Here is a 24,741-nt window from a genome sequence, read left to right on the forward strand (position 1 = left end):
AAATGTCTTATTACAATGCAAATTAGAAATGTTACAACCGCTAGGTGTCACTCTTACCCCTTCTGTGGGCTGTAGTCTATTCTTTAGGGATATTAGAGGCATATCTGGAAGGTGGCTGGTGGCTGATGAGTCCAGTTAGGGTTGCAAAACTACCAGTCATTTACCAAAGTTACCAGTAAACTATGGCAATCAATAAACACTTTGGTAATTTATACTTGAAGAAGAAGAAGAAGAACAACAACAACAACAACAACAACAACCCAAAAATATTAATATATAGACCATGTTGTACACAAGTTTCTAGTGGATAGACCATATGATTAAAGAGAACATAGCCTAATTTGTGAAAAAAGCATCTAATCAACAATGGCATTATTTTCAATTAACTCGAAAAATCTTCCAACTATTGACTTTTTTCACAACTGCCACCAGTTTGGCGCCAAAACATTTACAACATAGTAAAATTAATAAGAGAGTAAAAAAATATAAAGTATATTTCATGCTTAAACCCTCATATTAAACACAAATATTGTTCACTAAGTTGACGGTTTAAATTTAGGATAATATTTTACAGCTTTGTCATTCTATTTCATATTTTAAAATGACCTTATTTGAACATTTTAAATATTTTATATGTGATAGGCTGCGTTTACACAGGCTGCCCTGTTGACCAATCAGATCAGATCAGCTTTTCAGCCAATAACTGGGCAAAATATCAGAATTGGGCTGCCTGTGTAAACGAAGCCATAAGACCACACAAAGGGCCATAGATAATTACAGATACAGTTGAAGTCGGAAGTTAACATACACCTTAGCCAAATACATTTAAACTCAGTTTTTAACAATTCCTGACATTTAATCCAAGTTAAAATTCCCTGTCTTAGGTCAGTTAGGATCACCACTTTATTTTAAGAATGTGAAATGTCAGAAAAATAGTAGAAAGAATCATTTATTTCAGCGTTTATTTCTTTCATCACATTCCCAGTGGGTCAGAAGTTTACATACACTCAATTAGTATTTGGTACCATTGCCTTTACATTGTTTAACTTGGGTCAAACATTTCAGGTAGCCTTCCACAAGCTTCCCACAATAAGTTGGGTGAGTTTTGGCCCATTCCTCCTGACAGAGCTGATGAAACTGAGTCAGGTTTGTAGGCCTCCTTGCTAGCACACGCTTTTTCAGTTCTGCCCACAAATGTTCTATGGGATTGAGGTCAGGGCTTTGTGATGGCCACTCCAATACCTTGACTTTGTTGTCCTTAAGCCATTTTGCCACAACTTTGGAAGTATGCTTGGGGTCATTGTTCATTTGGAAGACCCATTTGCGACCAAGCTTTAACTTCATGACTGATGTCTTGAGATGTTGCTTCAATATATCCACATAATTGTCCTTCCTCATGATGCTATCTATTTTGTGAAGTGCACCAGTCCCTCCTGCAGCAAAGCACCCCCACAACATGATGCTGCCACCCCGTGTTCACGGTTGGGATGGTGTTCTTCGGCTTGCAAGCCTCCCCATTTTTCCCCCAAACATAACGAGGGTCATTATGGCCAAACAGTTGTATTTTTGTTTCATCAGACCAGAGGACATTTCTCCAAAAAGTACGATCTTTGTCCCCATGTGCAGTTGCAAACCGCAATCTGGCTTTTTTATGGCGGTTTTGGAGCAGTGGCTTCCTTGCTGAGCAGCCTTTCAGGTTATGTCGATATAGGACTCGTTTTACTGTGGATATAGATACTTTTGTACCGGTTTCCTCCAGCATCTTCACAAGGTCCTTTGCTGTTGTTCTGGAAATGATTTGCAGTTTTCGTACCAAAGTACATTCATCTCTAGGAGACAGAACGCGTCTCCTTCTTGAGCGGTATGACGGCTGCGTGATCCTATGGTGTTTATACTTGCGTACTATTGTTTATACAGATGAACGTGGTACCTTCAGGCATTTGGAAATTGCTCCCAAGGATGAACCAGACTTGTGGAGGTCTACAATTTTTTTTCTGAGGTCTTGGCTGATTTCTTTTGATTTTCCCAAGATGTCAAGCAAAGAGGCACATAGTTTGAAAGTAGGCCTTGAAATACATCCACAGGTACACCTCCAATTGACTCAAATGATGTCAATTAACCTATCAGAAGCTTCTGAAGCTATGACATCATTTTCTGGAATTTTCCAATCTGTTTAAAGGCACAGTCAACTTAGTGTATGTAAATGTCTGACCCACTGGAATTGTGATACAGTGAATTATAAGTGAAATAATCTGTCTGTAAACAATTGTTGGAAAAATGACTTGTGTCATGCACAAAGTAGATGTCCTAACCGACTTTCCAAAACTATAGTCTGTTAACAAAAAAGTTGTGGATTGGTTGAAAAACGGATTTGAATGACTCCAACCTAAATGTATGTAAACTTCTGATTTCAACTGTAACTGTGATAATCTGAAGTACCCAGAAAGGTAACTAGATGTCATGTGATAAAATTCCGGCAGTTTCTGGTAATTATGGTATAAGTTATATACCCTTCCTTTACAATCCCAGTCAACAGTCTTGCTGGTGCTCTCAGTTTGAAAGTTTTTTTCCTTCTCCTGCTTTTGCTATTTCTCCTTTTTCTAGTCCTCCCGGTTTTGACCCTTGCCTGTTTCTGGACTCTGTACCTGCCTGACCATTCTGCCTGCCTTGACCTTGAGCCTGCCTGCCACTCTGGAGCCTTTGGCTACTGGGGCCGTCTGTCCATCTCCATCTCCTGTCGGCGCAGGGTTTTACTTTGTGGAGAAGAAGGACAAGACTCTGAGTCCATGCATTGACTACCGGGGACTGAATTACATTACTGTCAAAAATCGTTACCCCCTACCACTCCTCTCCTCGGCTTTTGAACCTCTCCAAGGGGCCACCATTTTTTCCAAGTTGGACCTTCGGAATGCCTACCACCTGGTTCGGATACGCGAAGGGGATGAGTGTAAGACAGCCTTCAACACAGCCAGCGAACATTATGAGTATCAGGTCATGCCGTTTGGACTCACCAACGCCTCCGCTGTCTTTCAGGCTTTGGTAAACGATGTGCTCTGGGACATGCTCAACCGTTTTGTGTTCGTCTGCCTTGATGACATCCTGTTTTTTCCCGGTCTGCCCAAGAACATGTTCTTCACATCAGGCAGGTCCTTCAGCACCTCCTGGAGAACCAACTGTTTGTGAAAGCCGAGAAGTGTGAGTTCAACCGCTTTACAATCACCTTTCTGGGATATGCCATTGTTGAGGGCAATGTTCAGATGGATCCTGGAAAGGTGAAAGAAGTGGTGGATTGGCCTCAACCAACGTCCAGGGTGCAGTTGCAACATTTCCTAGGATTTAAAAACTTCTACCACTGTTTCATTTGGGGTTACAGCACCCTGGCGGGCCCCCTCTCGGCACTCACATCTCCCAAAGTACCGTTCAAATGGTCTCCTGCTGTCAACAAAGCCTTTGTGGACCTGAAGCATCGGTTCACAACAGCACCCATCCTCATCCATCCGGACCCATCGCGTCAATTTTGGGTTGTGGTGGATGCTTCTGATGTTGGAGTGTGGGCCATCCTGTCCCAGCGATCTTCCCAGGACCAAAACCTTCATCCCTGTGCCTTCCTGTCCCATCGTCTCACTTCTGCAGAGAGGAACTACAACGTAGGCAACCGAGAACTCCTGGCGGTCAAGATATCGTTGGAAGAGTGGAGGCACTGGTTGGAAGGAGCAGAACAGCCATTATTGGCCTGGACCGACCATAACATTCTGGAATATCTCTGTACAGCTGAGTGCCTTAACTCCAGGCAGGCCCGGTGGGCTCTGTTGTTAACCTACTTCACCATTTCCTTCCGCCCAGGGTCCAAAAATGTGAAGCCTGACACTCTCTCTCACCTATACATTTCCTCTGCCACACCCTCGGTCTCCAAAATCATTCTCCTTACCTCATGCCTAGCAGCCACGGTGGATTGGGGTATTGAGACCCTGGTTCGCAAGGCACAACGCTCCCTGCCTGGGCCTGAAGGGGGCCCGGCTACCCGGCTGTTTGTCCCCAACTCAGTCCGGTCCTGGAATGGGCTCATTCCTCCAGGCTAACCTGTCATCCTGGTTCTTGCCGTACCCTAGCCTTCCTTCAACAACGTTTCTGGTGGCCACAATAGTTCCTGATGTCTCTGCCTTCGTCGCCGCATGCATGGTGTGCGCCCAGAACAAGACTCCACGGCAAGCTCCTTCTGGTCTTCTTCAGCCACTACCAGTCCCACATCGTCCCTGGTCCCATATCTCTCTGGACTTTGTCACTGGACTTCCCCCATCTAATGGCAACACCGTCATTCTGACAGTGGTGGATCGGTTTTCTAAGGCCGCTCATTTCATCCCTCTCCCTAAACTACCCTCTGCCAAGGAAACGGCCCAGCTTATGGATCCGGAAGACGTGCTGCACCATGGTCTCCCGGTGGATATGGTTTCTGACCAGGGTCCTCAATTCTCATCTCAGTATTGGAAGGCGTTCTGCACCCTTATTGGGGCATCGGCCCGTCTATTCTCAGGATTCCATCCCAAATCGAATGGCCAGTTGGTGCGAGCTAATCAGGACCTGGAGACCACCTTAAGATGCCTGGTCTCAACCAACCCCACTACCTGAAGCCATCAACTGGTCTGGGTGGAGTATGCCTGGAACACCCTTCCGTGTTCTGCCACGGGACACTCCCCTTTCGAGTGCTCCATGGGGTATCAGCTTCCACTCTTTCCGGAACAAGAGCAGGAGGTCAGCGTACCCTCGGCCCAGATGTTTGTCCACCGCTGTCAACGTACCTGGAGAAAAGCCAGGGCGGCTATTCTCAAGACCAACTCCAGGTATCGTCGACAAGCGGACCATCGCCAGACGCCAGGTCCCCGCTACCGCATTGGGCAGAGGGTATGGCTTTCCACTCAGGATCTGCCCCTTCGGGTGGAGTCCCGCAAGCTGTCTCCCCATTTCATTGGTCCTTTTCCCATCTCCAGAGTCCTGAGTTCCACTGCTGTCCATCTTGTGTTACCCCATACCCTCCGTATTCACCCTACCTTCCATGTGTCTAGGATTAAGCCTGTGTTTCACAGTCCTTTGTCTTCTGTTTCCAGGCCCATCCCTCCCCCCCGGGCCATCGATGGCCAGACAGCGTATACGGTGACACGCCTCCTGAGGGTTCGACCATGGCACAGGAGTTTCCAGTACCTGGTTGATTGGGAGGGTTATGGCCCGGAGGAGAGGTGCTGGGTCTCTGCTAAAGACATCCTGGACCCAGCCCTCATCGAACGATTTTCACCACTGACACCCCGGTCAGCTAGGTATGCGCCCAGGTCTGTTTCACCTGTCCTTGTTATTATCTCCACCCCCTCCAGGTGTCGCTTGTTTTCCCCAGTGTATTTATCCCTGTGTTTCCTGTCCCTCTGTGCCAGTTGGTCTTGTATGTCCAAGTCAACCAGCATTTTTTCCCCTGTTCTCCTGCTTTTGCTATTTCTCCTTTTTCCAGTCCTCCCGGTTTTCACCCTTGCCTGTTTCTGGACTCTGTACCCGCCTGCCTGACATTCTGCCTGCCTTCACCTCAAACCTGCCTGCCACTCTGTACCTCCTGGACTCTGATCTGGTTTTGACCTTTTGCCTGTCCATGACTATTCTCTTGCCTACTCCTTTTTGGATTATTAAACATCTGCCTCCTGTGTCTGCATCTGGGTCTCGCCTTGAGTTATGATAAGCACCATGTAGTGAATCCTTACCACTGCTACACCTGGCTATCAGCGGAGCCTTGTCTGGCAGCGAAACAGTTCATTCAGCGTAATTTAGTGCCTTTAAAAAAAACATAGATGATATGGCTGACTTGCTTAAACAAGTGTGGTTTCTACTGACAATTGAGATGTACAAACTATGGAATAAGGGGATGATGAGCGGATAAGAGGCAATCTGTAATTTGGATTAAGACATCAATGAGCGAGCTAGGACGGACATAGTCAATATAACTATTTGTTCAGCAATTTTGAAATGTACAGCGACAGAATTCAGAACATGAGCCGTTCTTACAGTATTCTCCCTGTACATCAAGTAAGAATTGTAGGATAAATTAAGGGGGCATATAAGCAGACAATGAAAGCTCTTACAATATTTGATGATTACATTTCTCTAAAACAGGCTATAAGCTACATGTGCACCACCAAGTTAAAACAGTAGGCTAAATTATGAGAGGGTAAGGTCCCAAATGATTAGGGTGAGGCACATGGGCTTTTAACAGCTTACTACACAACATACACTTAGTATTACTTTCTTAGTTACACTATACATATCTCCCTGGCATATTACATAAGTTATGCAGCAGCATACAAGACATTTTTGGGCTCACCTTGTTGTGCTGTGCTCACTTGAACAGGAAGGTGGCGCAGCGATCCTTCTTGTGGGCTCTAGTAAGAGGCCCGAAATCCTGACTTGGAATTCTGAGTTGGATGACCGTTTAAAATTATTTTCTGCATTATCCCAGTCGGAGCTAGTTTTATCCAAAGTTCCCAGTTGTCTTGAATTCACTGAAGTCTGAGATTTCCCATTTCCTAGTTTCCAGTTTGTTTTGACTGTGGCAGAAGTCATGCTGGATTGACAGCATGGCCAATGTATTCAAACTTTTCTGGCCCATGGCGTTACCCCCTTTTTTGTGATATCCAATTAGTCTCATCGGTGCAACTCCCCTATGGACTTGGCGAAGGTCAAGACTCCTGACACAAGGAGTCGCTAGAGCACAATGAGACAAGGACATCCAGGCCGGCTAAACCCTCCCCTACCCCGAACGACGCTGGGCCATTACCAACCCCTATGCTCTGTATTTTCCGCTGGCTGCCCCACCAGCGAACAATGCACTGAGCTAGGTAGGCTGAAACACCTGCATTTTGGAGCTGCCTTACTCAATAAAGCAAATGTGGCTTTATTAACTCAATTATATATTTTTTTACATTGTTTGCAAACTAATATGTGACACGTATTAATGTCAAAATAACATGTAAAACAGGCAAAATGTGTGTGTATATATATATATATATATATATATATTATTTTTGTTGTTGTTGTTGTAGCTAAACAGGTGGGGCTCAAAACAGGTGCACCTGCCCTGAATGACGTGTCAACACTGAGGCTTTTTGTGCTAGAGGCATCACTACAGACCCTGGTTCGATTCCAGGCTGTATCACAACCGGCTGTGATTGGGAGTCCCATGGAGCGGTGCATCATTAGCCCAGCGTCGTCCGGGTTAGGGTTTGGCTGGGGTAGGCCATCATTGTGAATACGAATTTGTTCTTAACTGACTTGCCTAGTTAAAAAAAAAATGTGTTCAGTGTCACACCACTGTTAGGCATGCATGTGTTATATTCACCTACATACTGTATATCCTTAGTTAGATTCTCCACCACCCCCTCTCTTTAATAAGGTCTCCTTCATAAGGTGATTATTTTTATTTGGTATTTATCTTTTCTTAACTAGGCAAGTCAGTTAAGCACAAACTCTTATTTACAATGGTGGCCTACCCCAGACTACACTGGGCCAATTGTGCACCACCCTATGGGACTCCCAACCAAGGCCAGATGTGACACAGCCTGGATTTGAACCAGGTACTCTAGAGACACCTCCTGCACTGAGTTGCAGTGCCTTATATCACTGCGCCACTCTGGAGCTGACGCTGAGCCTTTACTGTACATGGGTGAGATCAGTAATAGGGATGATTTAGGAGCATTTAAACCCGACAACAACTAATGAAGCAATGCAATGGAAGGTAGAGGGAACAAACAGATCAAAACAATAGTATTTTTTCTTCTTGCTCTTATTTTTTCAGAGATTATTGAATAGGGAAGGAGGAAGGAACATATGTTTTGGTCTCTTCCCTACAGCAGCATCGATCGTAGTGCCTGAGTAGCAGAAATGTGTAGGTTACTGCATGTGCTTTATGTAATTATAGTCTGATAGTCAGTGTAATGGAATGGCATTTCTTTAGAAAGACCAAGGACACTGGGTATGAAATATAGTCATGATTGAAGAATGACATTGTTGTTTTGAAGAGAATTGTTTACATGTAGCCTAGAAAGAGAAAAACACGCTAGGTAACCAATATATTTTTCTCAGCCATTGTATACAGTGTAGCTAATCAATTTGTATGGGATAAGTAATATGATAGATCAAGAGTATGACTAATGTGATATGCCTAAGCATAATGAAATCATCTCATCATCGGATCTATCCTCACCATTTGGGAAAATATTCCATTAATTATTTGTACATTAATTATGCAAGAGTATAATTTCCCTGTTTAATGATTTGTTTGGGCCATTGTGCTTCTTTCGGGGTTACAATCATTATCAACCACGCTAATTTTATACACGCAGCTGACAAGTTAATTAGATAAATACATTTAGCAGTGAAAAGCCCCAGAGAGGAATCTTTGTCTCAATTAGTCAACATGATTCAGGAGATAATAAAGAAACAATAAATTCAAAAAATGTACAGGATTCAGGAGATAGTCAAAACAATTACAGAATTAACACTCAAAAAATCAAATAAATATTTTTTCTTTGTCTATGGATGATGAGGACTGACATGTTCTCAGAACAACATGCTCATTCTCTCATTTAAAAAAAAAACGGTGTATGCCAACAGTTCAATTCTAACAACTAACTCACTCTTTGTATGAATGTCCCAGCTTCATTCGAATCCACACTATTTACAAAATGTACAATACCACTGCCATTTGTATGTCCTTGTGACAATATGGTGATACACATTCATACACAATACCCAAGAATAGGAAGTGAAGAGTTCAACTAATGTGTGTTGTACTCAGGGGCGGAAATCCCGGGGGGGGACAGGGGACACACGACCCCCCCATCCTGGGAAAAATATGATTTGTCCCCCCCAATATATCACTGAAACATAACTATGTAATTTAAATAATATTAATAATACGCAATGAAAGCAATTGTGCTGATTATAGACACTTAATAGCGCGTTTTTAAGTTTCAAAAGATTGCGACCCCCCCACCCTTTGCCTCACAATGGTTTGATCCACTGCCAGTTCCTTAGTTGGCAAGGTAACAGAGGGGTCGTATCTACTGTCTGAAAGGCATTCAATGAACGTAACTGACGTGAGGTTAATCTAGTCAATCGCGCACACACACTAGCTGAATATGCAGAGCTAGCGCGCAAATATGAACTATTAAGCTAGCTAGTACCTATTCCATTTATGTGGCGTCGTCAAAGATGGAATCTTTGCTATCGTCAATTTATTCCAAGATCAGCATGCAGATGATGTAAGTTAGTGCTTAAAAGTCCCTGTGATAAGGTTAGCGATAAACTGAAGTCCAAACTGAACAGAACTACACTCTCTTCTACCATTGTCTTAAATATATTTAATGGTCTCGTTGCAAAAGCTAAATTGTCGCAAGGGAACTTTTATTTATTTATTTTATTTCACCTTTATTTAACCCGGGTAGCAAAGATTATAGCAAACACCACTGAAACTGAATTGGTGCTCGCTAGCTTTGCAAATTCAGCTATTGTTGGAAGCCAGCCAATAAGAAACAAACTATTACAATTACAAAAGGTTGCAGCATATGTTGTGTAAATGGTGAACTCATACAGCTGTCAACTCTTGTCATTTTAATCCGTTTCACATTTGCTAGCTACCTTTTAGATCGAAGACCAAATAGAATGATAGAAGATGATAGAAGCCCATCTCCTACTGTAAATAACCTACACACTGTGTGTGTGTGTAGCCAGCCAGCCAGCCAGGTAGAAAAATGGCAGAAAAATAAAAGACGGACATCAGAGTATTTTTCAATACACCAAAACGCATAGTAAGAACACTAGTAGCCTAATATCTCAAAGACTAGTTGATAAAATGTTCAGAAGAAAGAAATGAAATTCTAATGGAAATGTTTCACAATGATGTCATTAGGCAGAGCAGGCAACAGATGGCACACAGACAGCAGAGTTGGGGACAGATATGCAGGGACAGACTGGCAGAGACAGGGAGTCTCAGGTAAGTTTGTTGAGTCTTTGTTTGGCAACATTATGAAAGGTTCTCAATTTTTTTGACTTGTAAAATAGGAACATAATTGGAAAATGCCATGGATACCCCCACTCTCAACTTAAACTGGTGACTGAACTAAGATTTGTTAAAGGCAATGGTATTGCTGTTGTGATTAGTTGTGTAGTTTTGGGTACCGGTAGTTAGGAGTATGGCAAACACCTTATTTCTTTGGTTCCTCAATATACATTTACCATATTACAATGTAGGCTATGTGTTACAGCACTACTTTTGGTGTCCCCCTCAGGAATTGCTCTTGAGAAAATGTCATGTAATTGTCCCCTCCAAAGTTGATATCAGATTTTCGCCCCTGGTTGTACTGAGAAAATAATCTTGATCTGGCATTTTAAAGTACAGCATTCACAATCCCATCTGTCTATAGATCTAAGGCATACGAGTGGGGTACAATGATATAAATTACACACATGCTACAACATGAAAGTGATATGAAAATGTATCTAATAGTGCTCTGATGATGGAGCTTGCTCCAGAATGCGTCAGCAATGGCAATAAACAATTTAGAAGGGAATTGGGTTCATTTATTTTCCTTCCTGAACTGTACAGAATTTCAGTATCTCATTAGAATTAAAATCTTGCATAATTGCATCAGATGCTCGATTAAATTCTGGGGGTAGATGTTAAGAGAGAGACACTAACGCGACATGCGAAGTCTCCAAACCCCTAAACGGAAACTCTGCAAGTATCAGGCACGTTTATGGCACAAATGTCCCCTCCTCTTTTGAAATTCGAAAGATTCGAGCTCCTGCAAAATTGTGATATGTCCAAATGATCAGTGACGAAAAATAAGCGTACTGGAACAAAGTTCCTCATTAGTTGTCACATCCCACAGTCTGTTGACAGACGGTACTACCATTTATGTTACGTGCTTCTGTCCATGAGAGATACGAATCCCGAGCTGACAAGGTAAAAATCTGTCGTTCTGCCCCTGAACAAGGCAGTTAACCCACTGTTCCTAGGCCGTCCCTGTAAATAAGAATTTGTTCTTAACTGACTTGCCTAGTTAAATAAAGGTTAAATAAAAAAATACGTATCTTATAGATCTTGTCTAGCATATTTCTTCCATATTTTTTTCAGTTGGAACATCTGTCCAATTGTGCCTTACTTTATACCAACTATAAACAGGGAGTTGGAAACCAATTTTCCATTGGACGATTATTCAATGCATCTGGTCTGGAACAGATAAAAATACTGAGTAGGTGTATTTGGTCTTTGGAAGAATAAGATGTTTGTGCTTGTCTTTGCGTAAGACAATTTTTTAAAGTCCATTAACCTGTTAGGGCTAGGGGGCAGTATTTACACGGCCGGATAAAAAATGTACCCGATTTAATCTGGTTATTACTACTGCCCAGAAACTACAATATGCATATAATTATTGGCTTTGGATAGAAAACACCCTAAAGTTTCTAAAACTGTTTGAATGGTGTCTGTGAGTATAACAGAACTCATATGGCAGGCAAAAACCTGAGAAGATTCTGTACAGGAAGTGCCCTCTCTGACCATTCCTTGAGCTTCTTGACTCTGTTTATTGAAAACTTAGGATCTTTGCTGTAACGTGACACTTCCTACGGCTCCCATAGGCTCTCAGAACCCGGGAAAAAGTTGAATGATGTAATTCCAGCCCCTGGCTGAAAAACATTAGCGCCTTTGGTAAGTGGTCTATCAGAGGACAATGAACTGAGGCAGGTGCCGAGGCGACCTCATGTTTTTATTTTCTCTCTCTTTGTACTAAAACACGGTTTCCCGGTCGGAATATTATCGCTTTTTTACGATAAAAATTGCATAAAAATTGATTTTAAACAGCGGTTGACATGCTTCGAAGTACGGTAATGGAATATTTAGATTTTTTTTGTCACGAAACGCGTCGGGCGTGTCACCATTATTTACCCTTCAGATAGTGTCTTGAACGCACGAACAAAACAGAGGATATTTGAACATAACTATGGATTATTTTGAACCAAACCAACATTTGTTATTGAATTAGAAGTCCTGGGAGTGCATTCTGACGAAGAACAGCAAAGGTAATAACATTTTTCTTATAGTAAATCTGACTTTGGTGAGGGCTAAACTTGGTGGGTGTCTAAATAGCTAGCCCTGTGATGCCGGGCTATCTACTTAGAATATTGCAAAATGTGCTTTCACCGAAAAGCTATTTTAAAATCGGACATAGCGAGTGCATATAGGAGTTCTGTATCTATAATTCTTAAAATAATTGTTATGTTTTTTGTGAACGTTTATCGTGAGTAATTTAGTAAATTCACCGGAAGTTTGCGGGGTGTATGCTAGTTCTGAACGTCACATGCTAATGTAAAAAGCTGGTTTTTGATATAAATATGAACTTGATTGAACAAAACATGCATGTATTGTATAACATAATGTCCTAGGGGTGTCATCTGATGAAGATCATCAAAGGTTAGTGCTGCATTTAGCTGTGGTTTTGTTTTTTGTGACATTATATGCTAGCTTGAAAAATGGGTGTCTGATTATTTCTGGCTGGGTACTCTGCTGACATAATCTAATGTTTTGCTTTCGTTGTAAAGCCTTTTTGAAATCGGACAGTGTGGTTAGATTAACGAGAGTCTTGTCTTTAAAATGGTGTAAAATAGTTATATGTTTGAGAAATTGAAGTAATAGCATTTCTAAGGTATTTGAATATCGCGCCACAGGATTCCACTGGCTGTTACGTAGGTGGGACGATTTCGTCCCACCTACCCTAGAGAGGTTTTAATAGTGTGGGGCTGAAGAGACACATGTAATCATCATGCTGTAATTTCATGTTCCATATTTTAAATCTGCTGAGAGTCCCACTGGTTATCAAACTTTTGGAAATTCTTTGAAGCAGAAACATCTGAGACGGAATCCTCAGCTCCTCTCGTTTCCAGTCGCGAGGTTGAAAGTGAGATCAATTCGACTGACTGTGTCAAAACACAGTTACAATCTGTTTAATTAGTACGCAATGCACTCGGAGAGAGATGTACGAGATGGTTCCTGATTACAGACCAAGCTGCTAGTCTCTGTAAAGCATCACAGATGAAAGAAGTGCGCTTGTTTCCCGAGTCCCACTCAGAGACTCAGCGTGACACTGCACTCCTTCGGCGAACACGGTGTCATTACCACGCGGTGTCATCTGAATCTGGCATGAATAAAAAAGGGGATAGGAGAGGGAACAGGCAAAGTGTTTTTCTCTGTAGTTATAATCAAAATTAAGCCCAATCCCCAATCTCTTTCCCGTGTTTCCCAACTCCTGGAATTTCACAACTGAGCAGTCAGCAGTCGACGAATGAGTAAAGTGAGTTAGCTACAGTGCCTTCAGAAAGTTCACACCCCTTTACCTTTTCCACATTTTGTTGTGTTACAAAGTGGGATTCAAATGTAATTTTAAAATTGTCATGTCTTGATCAACACAAAATACTCTGTAATGTCAAAGTGTAAGAAAAGTTCTAACATCTGTAAAAAAAAAATTATATGAGAAATAAAGTGCCAATATATCTTGATTAGATAAGTATTCAACCTCTGGGTCAATACATGTTAGAATCACCTTTTGCAGCGATTACAGTTGTTAGTCTTTCTGGGTAAGCATCTAAGAGCTTTCCACCCCTGGATTGTTCAACATTTGCCCATTGTTCTTTTCAACATTCTTCAAGCTCTGTCAAATTGGTTGTTGATCATTGATAGACTATTTTCAGGTCTCGCCATTAAAATTGTCCACTCAGGAACATTCACTATCTTCTTAGTAAGCAACTCACGTGTAGATTTGGCCTTGTGTTTTAGGTTATTGTCCTGCTGTAAGGTGAATTATCTCCCAGTGTCTGGTGGAAAGCAGACCGAACCCAGTTTTCTGTCTTATCTGGTGTCCTGTGTGAATTTAAGTATGCTCCCTCTAATTCTCCCTCTCTCCTTCCCCTCCCGGAGGACCTGAGCCCTAGGATCATTCCTCAGGACTACCTGGCCTGATGACTCCTGGCTGTCCCCAATCCACCTGGTCATGCTACTGCTCGAGTTTCAACTGTTCTGCCTGCGGCTAGGGAACCCTGACCTGTTCACCAGACGTACTACCTTGTCCAGGACTTGCTGTTTTCGACTCTCTGTCTTTACCGCACCTGCTGTCTCAACCTCTGCATGCTCGGCTATGAAAAGCCAACTGACATTTACTCCTGAGGTACTGACCTGTTGCACCCTCTACAACCACGGTGATAATTATTTGACCCTGCTGGTCATCTATGAATTAACATCTTGAAGAACAATCTGGCCTTAAATGGCCATGTACTCTTATAATCTCCACCCGGCACAGCCAGAAGAGGACTGGCCACCCCCCAGAGCCTGGTTCCTCTCTAGGTTTCTTCCTAGGTTCCTGCCTTTCTAGGGAGTTTTTCCTAGCCACAGTGCTTCTACATCTGCATTGCTTGCTGTTTGGGGTTTTAGGCTGGGTTTCTGTATAACACTTTGTGACATCTACTGATGTTTAAAGGGCTTTATAAATACATTTCATTGATTGATTGATGACCTACAGCATGGTCAGGCAAGGTAATGTTTCCAACATATTCGGTCTACTGAACAAATATTGATTTAGAACCACAAAGAGTTATCACAAGTTGCAAAGAAAACAGGAGCTGCCTCCACTATTCCAGCACCATTTCAACTTCAACATTTCAACATCATCCAATCACCTATGCTTAGTCTAATACAGTGACAACTAAAATACAGCAAAAACGATTTAGTTTTAACGTAAGCTAAATATGATATGGCTGTCTATGGATAAGAGCGTCTGCTAAAATGTAAATCACCTATAATTGATTGATATTTGATATGGTACTGATTTCTGTGTGTGCGTGTAAGTAGAACAAACATGTAGACTTACCCTACTTGTAGAGAAACGCCAATGCCATCCTCCTCTTTCATGTTAGCTAAACGATCGATAACTGTCATACAGTACATGCTTTAAGTTTTTGTTTTCCTTGGCTACATCACTAAAATACTTGCTCGCTAGCCTAACTTGCTTTCATGGGCAACGATACGTCAGGCCCGCTAGTTATAATTAGCATACTACATCTAGCTAGCTACATTGTGAACTTCCATCCTCTCTGGCCAAGGGCACAATGTATGAATTTATGGTTGGATCAGAATCGCCATTATAATCATTGGCCAGTACGGAGAATTAAATAAAACCACAAGTCCAAATCCCTATCTTCATCCATGGCTAATTTAGGAAAGAGATGATTTTAGCAAGCTAGCTAGCCAGCCACCGGAGTACAACAACACAACAAGATGCAACAATTCATCTTTTTTCTGTCAATAATGACGTTTGGCTTGTGATGTGATTGGTCTGAAGCCAAATCCAAAACTGGCTTCCTTCAATGTTGATTGGCTATTATTTACAACAATTATCAAGGGAGGCCAAATGCTCACTGGTTCCCTTGCATTCAATGCTACGGGCAGCAACAATGTCATATTCTTTCTGACCAGACAGCATCAGATAGATACAGAGGGGCACTGCTTCGTTTACATGGATGCTGTAATGGGTGAGATACATTCAGCCTCTTGCAAATGTACATTTATGAAACACAGAGAGACTAAAGATACAAAATAATGTATATATTTATGAATACATTTTTGTCCATTTTTGGGAAAGCCTGGCTTCCCTTGCAATCCATGTATACACGCCACTGCCAATCGGTGCCCTTCTTTGCGAGGCATTGGAAAACCTCCCTGGTCTTTTGGTTGAATATGTGTTTGAGATTCACTGTACAGACATGAGGTAGTCATTCAAAATCATGTTAAACATTATTATTGCACACAGAGTCCATGTAACTTATTGTGTGACTTGCTAAGCACATTTTTACTCCTGAACTTATTTACGCTTGCCATAACAAAAGGGTTAAATACTTGTTGACTCAAGACATTTAAACTTTTCATTTTTATTAATTTGTAAAACTTTCGAGAAACATAATTCCACTTTTACATTATGGGGAAATGTGTGTAGGCCAGTGACAAAAAAATAATAAATTTGATCCATTTTAATTTTGGGCTGTAAAACAACAACAACATTTGGAAAAGGTCAAGGGGTTTGAATACTTTCTGAAAGCACTGTATAAGTGAATCTACTCACAATCACAGAGAGAGGGAACAGGGGAGAATGGAGGGGGTGTGGGAGAGATGACATATGCAGTGAATGTGGTCAAGAGATCTAGTAAGATGCAGAGAAGGAGAGACAGAAGGACAGTGGCAGAGTGGGAGATAAACAGATACATACAGGGAGAACAAAAGAGAGAGCAAGGGAGATAATAGGAGAGTGAAAGAGAGAAAGAGACAGGAAGATGGTATGTGTGGGTGAGAGACGAGCTGCTTTGAAGAGGGTGTTTTTGAGCTTATTGGGGGGACTGCCTCAGGGACCTGACTCCTCACTGAGGTGAGGCTCCTCCTCAGCTCTCTCTGTGTGTCATCCCTGTAGTACAGATCTGTATCGGAGATCAGACCACCTGCCAAGGGGACCACCACTAACTCTGCAATGTACACTCACTAGGTTGTGCTACTGACAGAGAGGTCCTCTCCTGTCCACGACAGAGGGAGGGAGTAAATAAGGAGGTAGGGCTTTACATCTGTCAGAACAGAGGGCAACATCACAACATCCTTATGGTACCAGAGAGCTAAGGCCTCGATAATCGCCTTGTGCTAGTGTGGAATTTAGGTCTACAGTACGTTGATCTGAAAAGCTTGTGTGGGTAGGGAATTATTGTGATGTGAGAAAAAAGCCAGAGCGTTAGATAAAGGAGTTTAGTCAACTGTACACCATTTTGGCTCCAAATGATCTGTGACAAAAAAAAATGATTTTTATGAGTGTAATAGCCTTGGATCAGTTCATCCGTCTCATGCCAAGTTTGACAGACTATGCAGTGTATCTATGGGTGTGGCATCAGCTATTCTCTTCAGAATATTTGTGTTTTCAATGTAAGCTACAGATTCCTTGCACACTGTGTAATGAATGCAGCGTTTAAAGTGTCCAATATACTGTACAGTAGGTCTACCGAAGCCTTTCCCACAGGATATTTTTAGTTTCATCTTTATTTAACTAGGCAAGTCAGTTAAGAACAAATTCTTACTTACAATGATGACCTACCTCGGCCAAACACTAAAGACGCTGGGCCAAAAGTGTGCCGCACTATGGGACTTGAACCAAGGTCTGTAAGGACAACTCTAGCACTAAGATGCAGTGCCTAAGACCTCTGCGCTACTCGGGATGTACCTGGGAGTTCGAGTACAGTGCATCTACATCTCTAACAGGCCACAGAAGTACACAAATTCATTAATAAGGTAGAATACATGTATCCCAGGTGGTTGTGAAAAATTCAATATAGCATCGCAGAAAATTCCTCAGTAAGCTCAGTGACCCCTTTATTGTTTATTTATACCAAAGACTGGCGAACTTAAACCTCGCCGACGCCCTTACATGTCGATCCCTTTCATGTTCCTGAGACTGAGCTCAAAATGCATTTTTTATATCCACTGGCGCTGAGGCTGAGGGAATGCATTTTATTGATTTACTGTCAGACCGGGATCAACACAGGCCTATTGGGAGGCCAGGTATGTATCAACACAGAGCATGGATGGTAAGTAATGAAAATAGGCCAGAGAGTGGTGTCACATGTGTTAGAGCTCAGTGCTTTTCTCCGTGGCAGCGTTTAATGTTCACAGAGTTTCACAGACAATCAGCAACTGGATGGTGGATCGCCATGATCACATTTTATTGAGATGGTAAATCAGATGATCAATAAGATATATATTTTTTATTATTATTATAATTATTTATTTTTCACCAAATGTCCTATCTCTTGCACTCTATAATTCCAGTCACACTGTCCACGCCTGAAGCCCTGGCAGAAGTTGTACCATATTCCAGAGAACCTGTACTGCTTCAGTAGACAGCATTTCACTCATACTGTAGCAGTGGCTAAAAACTCCAGCAACACAATAATTCAATCCCACCTTGGCCGTGATGTTCCCGTGACTCATTTCATATGTGCATAAATCATTAAGTTGCATTGACTGGATGAGCTTTGTGCCTGGTGCCATCCCGGAATAACCAATGACCGGCCGGTGGCGGGCGGTGTGGATGACCTTTCATGGGCCACTGTCCAGAGAAATGATTCCCTGACGCTCCGATCGAAGGAATGTATTACTGGAACACAGTGATTAATTACTAACGGGGCCCATCAGCACAAACTGCCTCCCATCCGCCACACATGACGGCTCCTCTGACAAGATTATTTGTCATCAACCCCAATCACCCCAAACATCAACCTATCTAGTAGCAGTAACGCAGTACGCCCACCTCTAGATATTCTCCCAGTGCTAGCAGCTCTATTAGTTGTCCTAGGGGTAGTAAAATAAATTACAGTACAACAAAATCTTAAAATAACAACAGTAAGGTCAGGATTATGGATGTGTGCCCTGAATGACTTCAGCCAGCTCATAACCGAACCGGTCACATCGTGGGACTCCCAATTTTCTAATTCAAGTGTCAAGTGTCACATATGGTGCTGTCTGAAAGACCTATCTGGAAAAAAATGATCCCAGCCTAAATTACATACATCAAAAAGCATACATTGAACAGTAGCCCTTCACCAACTATGCAGTCATACAGAGCTTTCTAAATGCTTGGTTCTGGTGATGCGGTAAAATAAAAAAGGGTTGTTATAAATAATGGGTTAAATCAGGGGTGTCAAACTTATTCCATCGGGGGCCTAGTGTCTGCTTGTTTTTAATTTTTCTTTTCAATTAAGACCAAGACAACCAGGTGAGGGGAGTTCCTTACTAATCAGTGCCCTTAATTCAGCAATCAAGTCCAAAGGAGGATTGAAAAATCGGCCCTACGTGGAATGAGTGTGACACATGTGGGTTAAATCATTCAGTCTCCAAGCAACAGCAGAACATGTCCAAAGCGATTTAAGTCCACAGGCAGCCAGTAGTGCAGCCTGGAATAGATAAAGGTCCATGTAATTACACCACATGAGGCTGGTGAGGGGAGGACGGCTCATAATAATTTTTGGAATGGAGTGAATGGAATGGTATCAAATACATGGATCAAACACATGGAAACCTTGTGTTTGATACCATTCCATTAATTCATTTCCAGCCATTACTATGAGCCCGTCCTCCCTTGCCACCAGCCACCTGTGAATTACACCTACCCTGTGGTGCAATTAGGTCACCCCCAAATATGTGTGTGTGTGTGAAAATGTATGTGGACTGACAAAAGAAAACCAATTATCAAAATAAAAATGGTGCGATGGTACATGAGGCACAGTTAGGCCCTTTCTATAATGTCTCTATGGAACTATGTCTCTATACCGTAGCACCTGAGAGGTCATCATGGTGGCCCCTGTACATATCAAGTGGCCAGAACAGGCTTTGTTGTTCTACAGCTAAAGAGCCCTTCAGCTTCACATGAATCATTCAAGATAGGCATTGTGCTGAGTACAGTGCATCTACTTAATTAAACGATGCGAAAATTAACAATCTTTACCTAATTTAAATCCATTAATCTTAATTGGAATCTAAGTGAAATTACATAATGGTAAAAGTTGACCCTTTGCTTGGTTACTGTTGCAACCTCGGACAACATTTTCACAGGCAGCCAAATTCACCATTCAACCACTGGTGAAATCCTCTCACGATGATCTCAAACTGTGTTTCTAATACACAATGAAATAAACACAGACTACCCCTTGCTAATCAGGAAACTCTTGGGTATGTTATGGTGGACTTTCATTACTAATGCTTCACGGGAACCTAGTTTCTGGTGTAGGTAGCCACTGAACGGCAATGAATTCACTTTCAGCATGCAGTCAAAGCTTTAACCACATTGGAGCTAACTAGTGCTCTCAAATCGTACCCTGAAGTCGACAGCAGATGGGAGTTGTATTCATAACATTGCTTACTTAGTTAGCTAACATACATTTGGAGAAAACAAGCTATATTAAAGTGGCGAGTTAGCTAGGTAGCGTTAGCAACGTTTGATGGTCAATGAGACTGAGAGCTAGCTAATCAGCTGAGCTAGCAAAACATGTAACAAAAGTATGATGTTGGATTTGAAAAATACTCCAACGGACTGTGCATTTCAGGAATCACAGTAGCAAGTACTCCGGGTGCACTGTTAAATTATTTAGACATTTAAACGGTTTTCTATCCGTTTTTGACATAGCCCTCATTGGCTTTCATGCGATTTAAACGTGAGCTTATCTGAGGTGTCGGACTCGATGATAGTGGCTGTACATTGGGGCGCTGTGATTGGTTGCCCAAAATCGTGGGCGGGGCTTAGCGAAGGGTCAATTAAAACACTGTCAACAAAGTATCTCTGACACTAATTATGATGTTGCTACTGTATGAGGCTCAAACATTGGCATGCAATTAAAAATGTCTTACAAAAGTGGTGACCCGATCCTGTAGGTTCATGCTCTACAACATTCGCAGAGTACAACCCTGCCTCACACAGGAAGCGGCGCAGGTCCTAATCCAGGCACTTGTCCTCTCCCGTCTGGATTACTGCAACTCGCTGTTGGCTGGGCTCCCTGCCTGTGCCATTAAACCCCTACAACTCATCCAGAACGCTGCAGCCCGTCTGGTGTTCAACCTTCCCAAGTTCTCTCACGTCACCCCGCTCCTCCGCTCTCTCCACTGGCTTCCAGTTGAAGCTCGCATCCGCTACAAGACCATGGTGCTTGCCTACGGAGCTGTGAGGGGAACGGCACCTCCGTACCTTCAGGCTCTGATCAGGCCCTACACCCAAACAAGGGCACTGCGTTCATCCACCTCTGGCCTGCTCGCCTCCCTACCTCTGAGGAAGCACAGTTCCCGCTCAGCCCAGTCAAAACTGTTCGCTGCTCTGGCACCCCTATGGTGGAACAAGCTCCCTCACGACGCCAGGACAGCGGAGTCAATCACCACCTTCCGGAGACACCTGAAACCCCACCTCTTTAAGGAATACCTAGGATAGGATAAAGTAATCCTTCTAACCCCCCCCCCTTAAAAGATTTAGATGCACTATTGTAAAGTGGTTGTTCCACTGGATATCATAAGGTGAATGCACCAATTGTAAGTCGCTCTGGATAAGAGCGTCTGCTAAATGACTTAAATGTAAATGTAATGTTATCTGGCCACAAAACGAACAAGTATTCAGTAGATTTCCACAGCAGCTGCTTGAGACCTCTTGCTGGTGGTCAACATACAATATTTCTATTGGTCTAATACAGGATGGTAGTCTGTATACAGCTTTTATTAGTCTCATACAGTGGGCCTCAGATGGTGAAGCTGAAAGTCAGGGGCTAACACTAAATGTGCAGCTTTTCACCTTGGTTTTGTCCTCTCTGCGACCTCCTGGCTGGCTGGTTGGGCAGACGGAGAGGCAAGGTCAGAATGGATCTTTAGGCCCTCCAGTCCACATCACCAGACAAATTATGACTTCAGGACTCTCTTCATCGCTCCCCTCAATTCTGTTCAGGTCTGATTGAAAGGAGAGAAATGTGTTTCCTTTTAACATGACCGAAAATGTGTTTGAGCTGAGCACTATTGTTTTTAACATGGTCTCATATAAGGTCATGAACTTCTTCAGGGCCAGCCAGATGTCAGCCTTGTTTTTTCTAGCTGTGCTAGCTTTTAGTTCACTTGGTTTGCGTCTCAAGAGGTCTAGTGACCATGTCCTCTCACGTCGTGATTCACACAGCACCCAAAATATTGTCTATTAACAGACATGTTCATCTCTGAAGAATGAGAAGCTCTGCTTATTTAATCATTTGGAAAAGGATTCCAAGGTGACATTAATGTATGTGTGTGTGTCATGCCACATGTTAAGTTACATTTTTAAAACTGCTTAATTTTTCATTGTCATTTTAAACTATCACCCTTTTCTCCCACTCTCACCCTCACTCCCCTCCCATGTCTCTCTGTGTCCTTGATAGAGGCTCCCACTGCTACTCTCACAGCCAAATTATTAACATGTGTGGCTGGCTGTTTGCTGGAAGAAAAAAAAGAAACGCTAATGATGTTGGCTTGAGCGCGGAGCTAATTAAAATTCTATAAATATGGTGGAGGTTGTGATGGATGTACAGTGTCACATTTTACGGTGTCGCGGGAAGGACCGTGGAGGCAGCCTACCTGCCTGCCGATCGATAGTGGCACTGGGAACACACGACACTGCATATGCATTTAATGAACTCACATTTTTATCTGTTAATTGCATGCCAGGCCGCACGTTAGCATTCCTCACGACATGCTAGCTGGAAGAACTTGCTGCCTGTCCAGATAACGGCTATTTCACACAACAAATCTGCAGGCGGCCTGCACATTTATTTTCTTTTTACCCTTCTCTCATTTTATCTCTCCCTCTCTCCTCAGACTCTCTGACACTCGTTTATTGCAGGTAATTCTCAATGCAACACACTCCATGCTGTACCAGTGTTTGTAATGCAATTTTATTTTGTCCTTTGTCCACCTATTTTCAGATTAGAATTAGCATTCACTGCGTAACCATTGCTGCTCAGAAAATAACCGCAGCTTCTTGAATGTCCTCCATCTCAGCAAATTGTGTGGGTTTGATATGAACTGTGAAAGTAAGTTATTCCCGTCTCTTAAGTTTTCAACTCCAAAACTGTTTACTGTCAACTACTTAATAACAGGAAGCAAAACTTTTTAGGGAATCAGACCATGCCAGATGGTCTTTAATTATAAGCTGAATTCATATGACAAATTATTTCTGCAGGATTAATCCTTGAATATTATCTTCCACATACTGTAACACTCTACTTAAGCAAGGTTTAGAGGTAATCTATGATGCAGTAATGCAATTTACTGTGTAGACTATGTGCTATGAATTATTCAATGTAGACGTACTTACATAATACAACACATTACCCTTTTTCTCTATTATACTATTCTGCCACTCACGGTCTTACACCAACCTTTATATGTCAAACATCTCACCAGGAGTGATGTTGATGCAGCTGCTACATAGCCTTGCTCTAACCTATCTTACTGCTTAACATTCTCCGTCTCCCACCAGCCAGCTGCCCACCACATTATCTATCAGCGCTAACATTCACTTTAAAGAGGTCAAATGTGGAGGAACCCCAATTAAACACACGCGTCTGAACCATTTGCCACTAGAACCATATGACACAGCCCCAACCATAATCATCAACACACTTACAATATCTCTGACCCCTTAGGAATCTTTTTAATGTAAAAAGAGTAAATGGAAAACAAAAATGTCCTCTCCTGGCCAAGTCCCCGTGTCATAACACTTTCTAGGATGCTCTCCAATAGATAGTCATACACACATGTCAAGCATTGGAAATATTGTAGTCTTATCATCACTCACACACATACGGGCATGCACAGCTGATGTGGAATTGCTAGCTAGTGACGAAATTCTGTGCACACATGCACATAAATATGTATTTGTACGGCAGTCCAGATACAGTAAGTCTTCGTGTGGCAGCTGAAGTTAGGAAAAGTAAAGTGGGATACAGAGGGGTAGAGGGGCAGGGAGGGGAAAGACTGGCTGGCTGTGCCTAAGCCCTGACTGTAGCCAAGTGCCAAGGGGCCTGGGGCCAGTGATAAGTTACTATTCCTGTTGCAAGCCTTTCAACACATCTCTGCTTTGTCTCTCTGACTGGCTTAGATCACCAGAGGAAGCTCCTGACAGCCCAGAGAGAGAATTCCCATACTGATGATATAAAAGCTTCATTTCTGTTTTACATCAAAATGCTGTACACCACACCACCAGCATCCTAATCAGACTATATCAAGGCTTTTCTCAGCCTGTGTTCTCCAGGTCTTGTTGTGTTTTTTGGTATCTGAAGTGTTCATACATTGTCACTTTTGTGTTGAATTACAATAAAAGACCACATGTTACGTTATTGACCAATCATTGGATTTTTGTGGAAAATTATATTGGATGTGCTTTAGACTTGGGGCGGATTTTGGGAGAACTTAAAAAAGTTCAGCTTGGTCTTTTGGGATTCTCTCAAGCTTTTGACATCCGTCTTTCCTTCGAACCACCCACCCACACACACACGCTCCAACAAAAAGGAGCAGACAAGCTGCAGTATGACTCAGAACTCTCAAGAACCATTAGCCGACCTTGGGGCCATAGTGGCAGCCTCTTGGACTGCTCTTCCCAGCTCCCACCCCACCCTCTTCCCATCAGCCCTTCCCATACAACTGTCCTGGTTATTTTTAACTGAAACAGCTGGATCTTCTCATCTCTGTGCTACTAGACAAAGGGAGTCAACATCACAGACATTCTCCAGTTTGATCCTCCCCCCAAAAATATACAGAGAGAAGACATTCTCACTGCTAAACTGTCTCTGTCTTCCTGACATACATTACAGAAAGCACCAAGAGCATTCCTCAGGGGACATTTGAGTAATGTCTTTTAATTGGAGCTAGTGTCTCATGCTAGAGATGACATGCAAAGCTCAATGTCAAGCTCTTCAGCAAGTAAAGCTAAAGCTGAATTCCCTTACACATTCTGTGACCATAAACATCTTTTGTCACAACCAGGGTTGCAAAGGGAGCGTATATTACTGGATTTTTTGTATTGTTTTTATGACAAAGCTCTATAACATTATCCTAAATATAGTGAATACCATTGATGT

The 24,741-nt window shown here is 42.5% G+C and overlaps 1 protein-coding gene across 1 annotated transcript; it reads left to right on the top strand.

The window, feature by feature from the left end:
• The first annotated feature begins 4,651 nt into the window (after positions 1–4,651).
• Positions 4,652–21,080, top strand: LOC115169183 (uncharacterized). The gene is made up of 4 exons (XM_029724672.1): positions 4,652–4,899; positions 5,103–5,192; positions 5,421–5,428; positions 20,515–21,080. Exons 1-4 carry the CDS (start codon positions 4,652–4,654, stop codon positions 21,078–21,080), a joined length of 912 nt encoding a protein of 303 aa, XP_029580532.1.
• Positions 21,081–24,741: the final 3,661 nt, after the last annotated feature.

The sequence above is a fragment of the Salmo trutta genome, chromosome 31, assembly GCF_901001165.1.
Source record: "Salmo trutta chromosome 31, fSalTru1.1, whole genome shotgun sequence".
Taxonomy (NCBI): Eukaryota; Metazoa; Chordata; class Actinopteri; order Salmoniformes; family Salmonidae; genus Salmo; species Salmo trutta.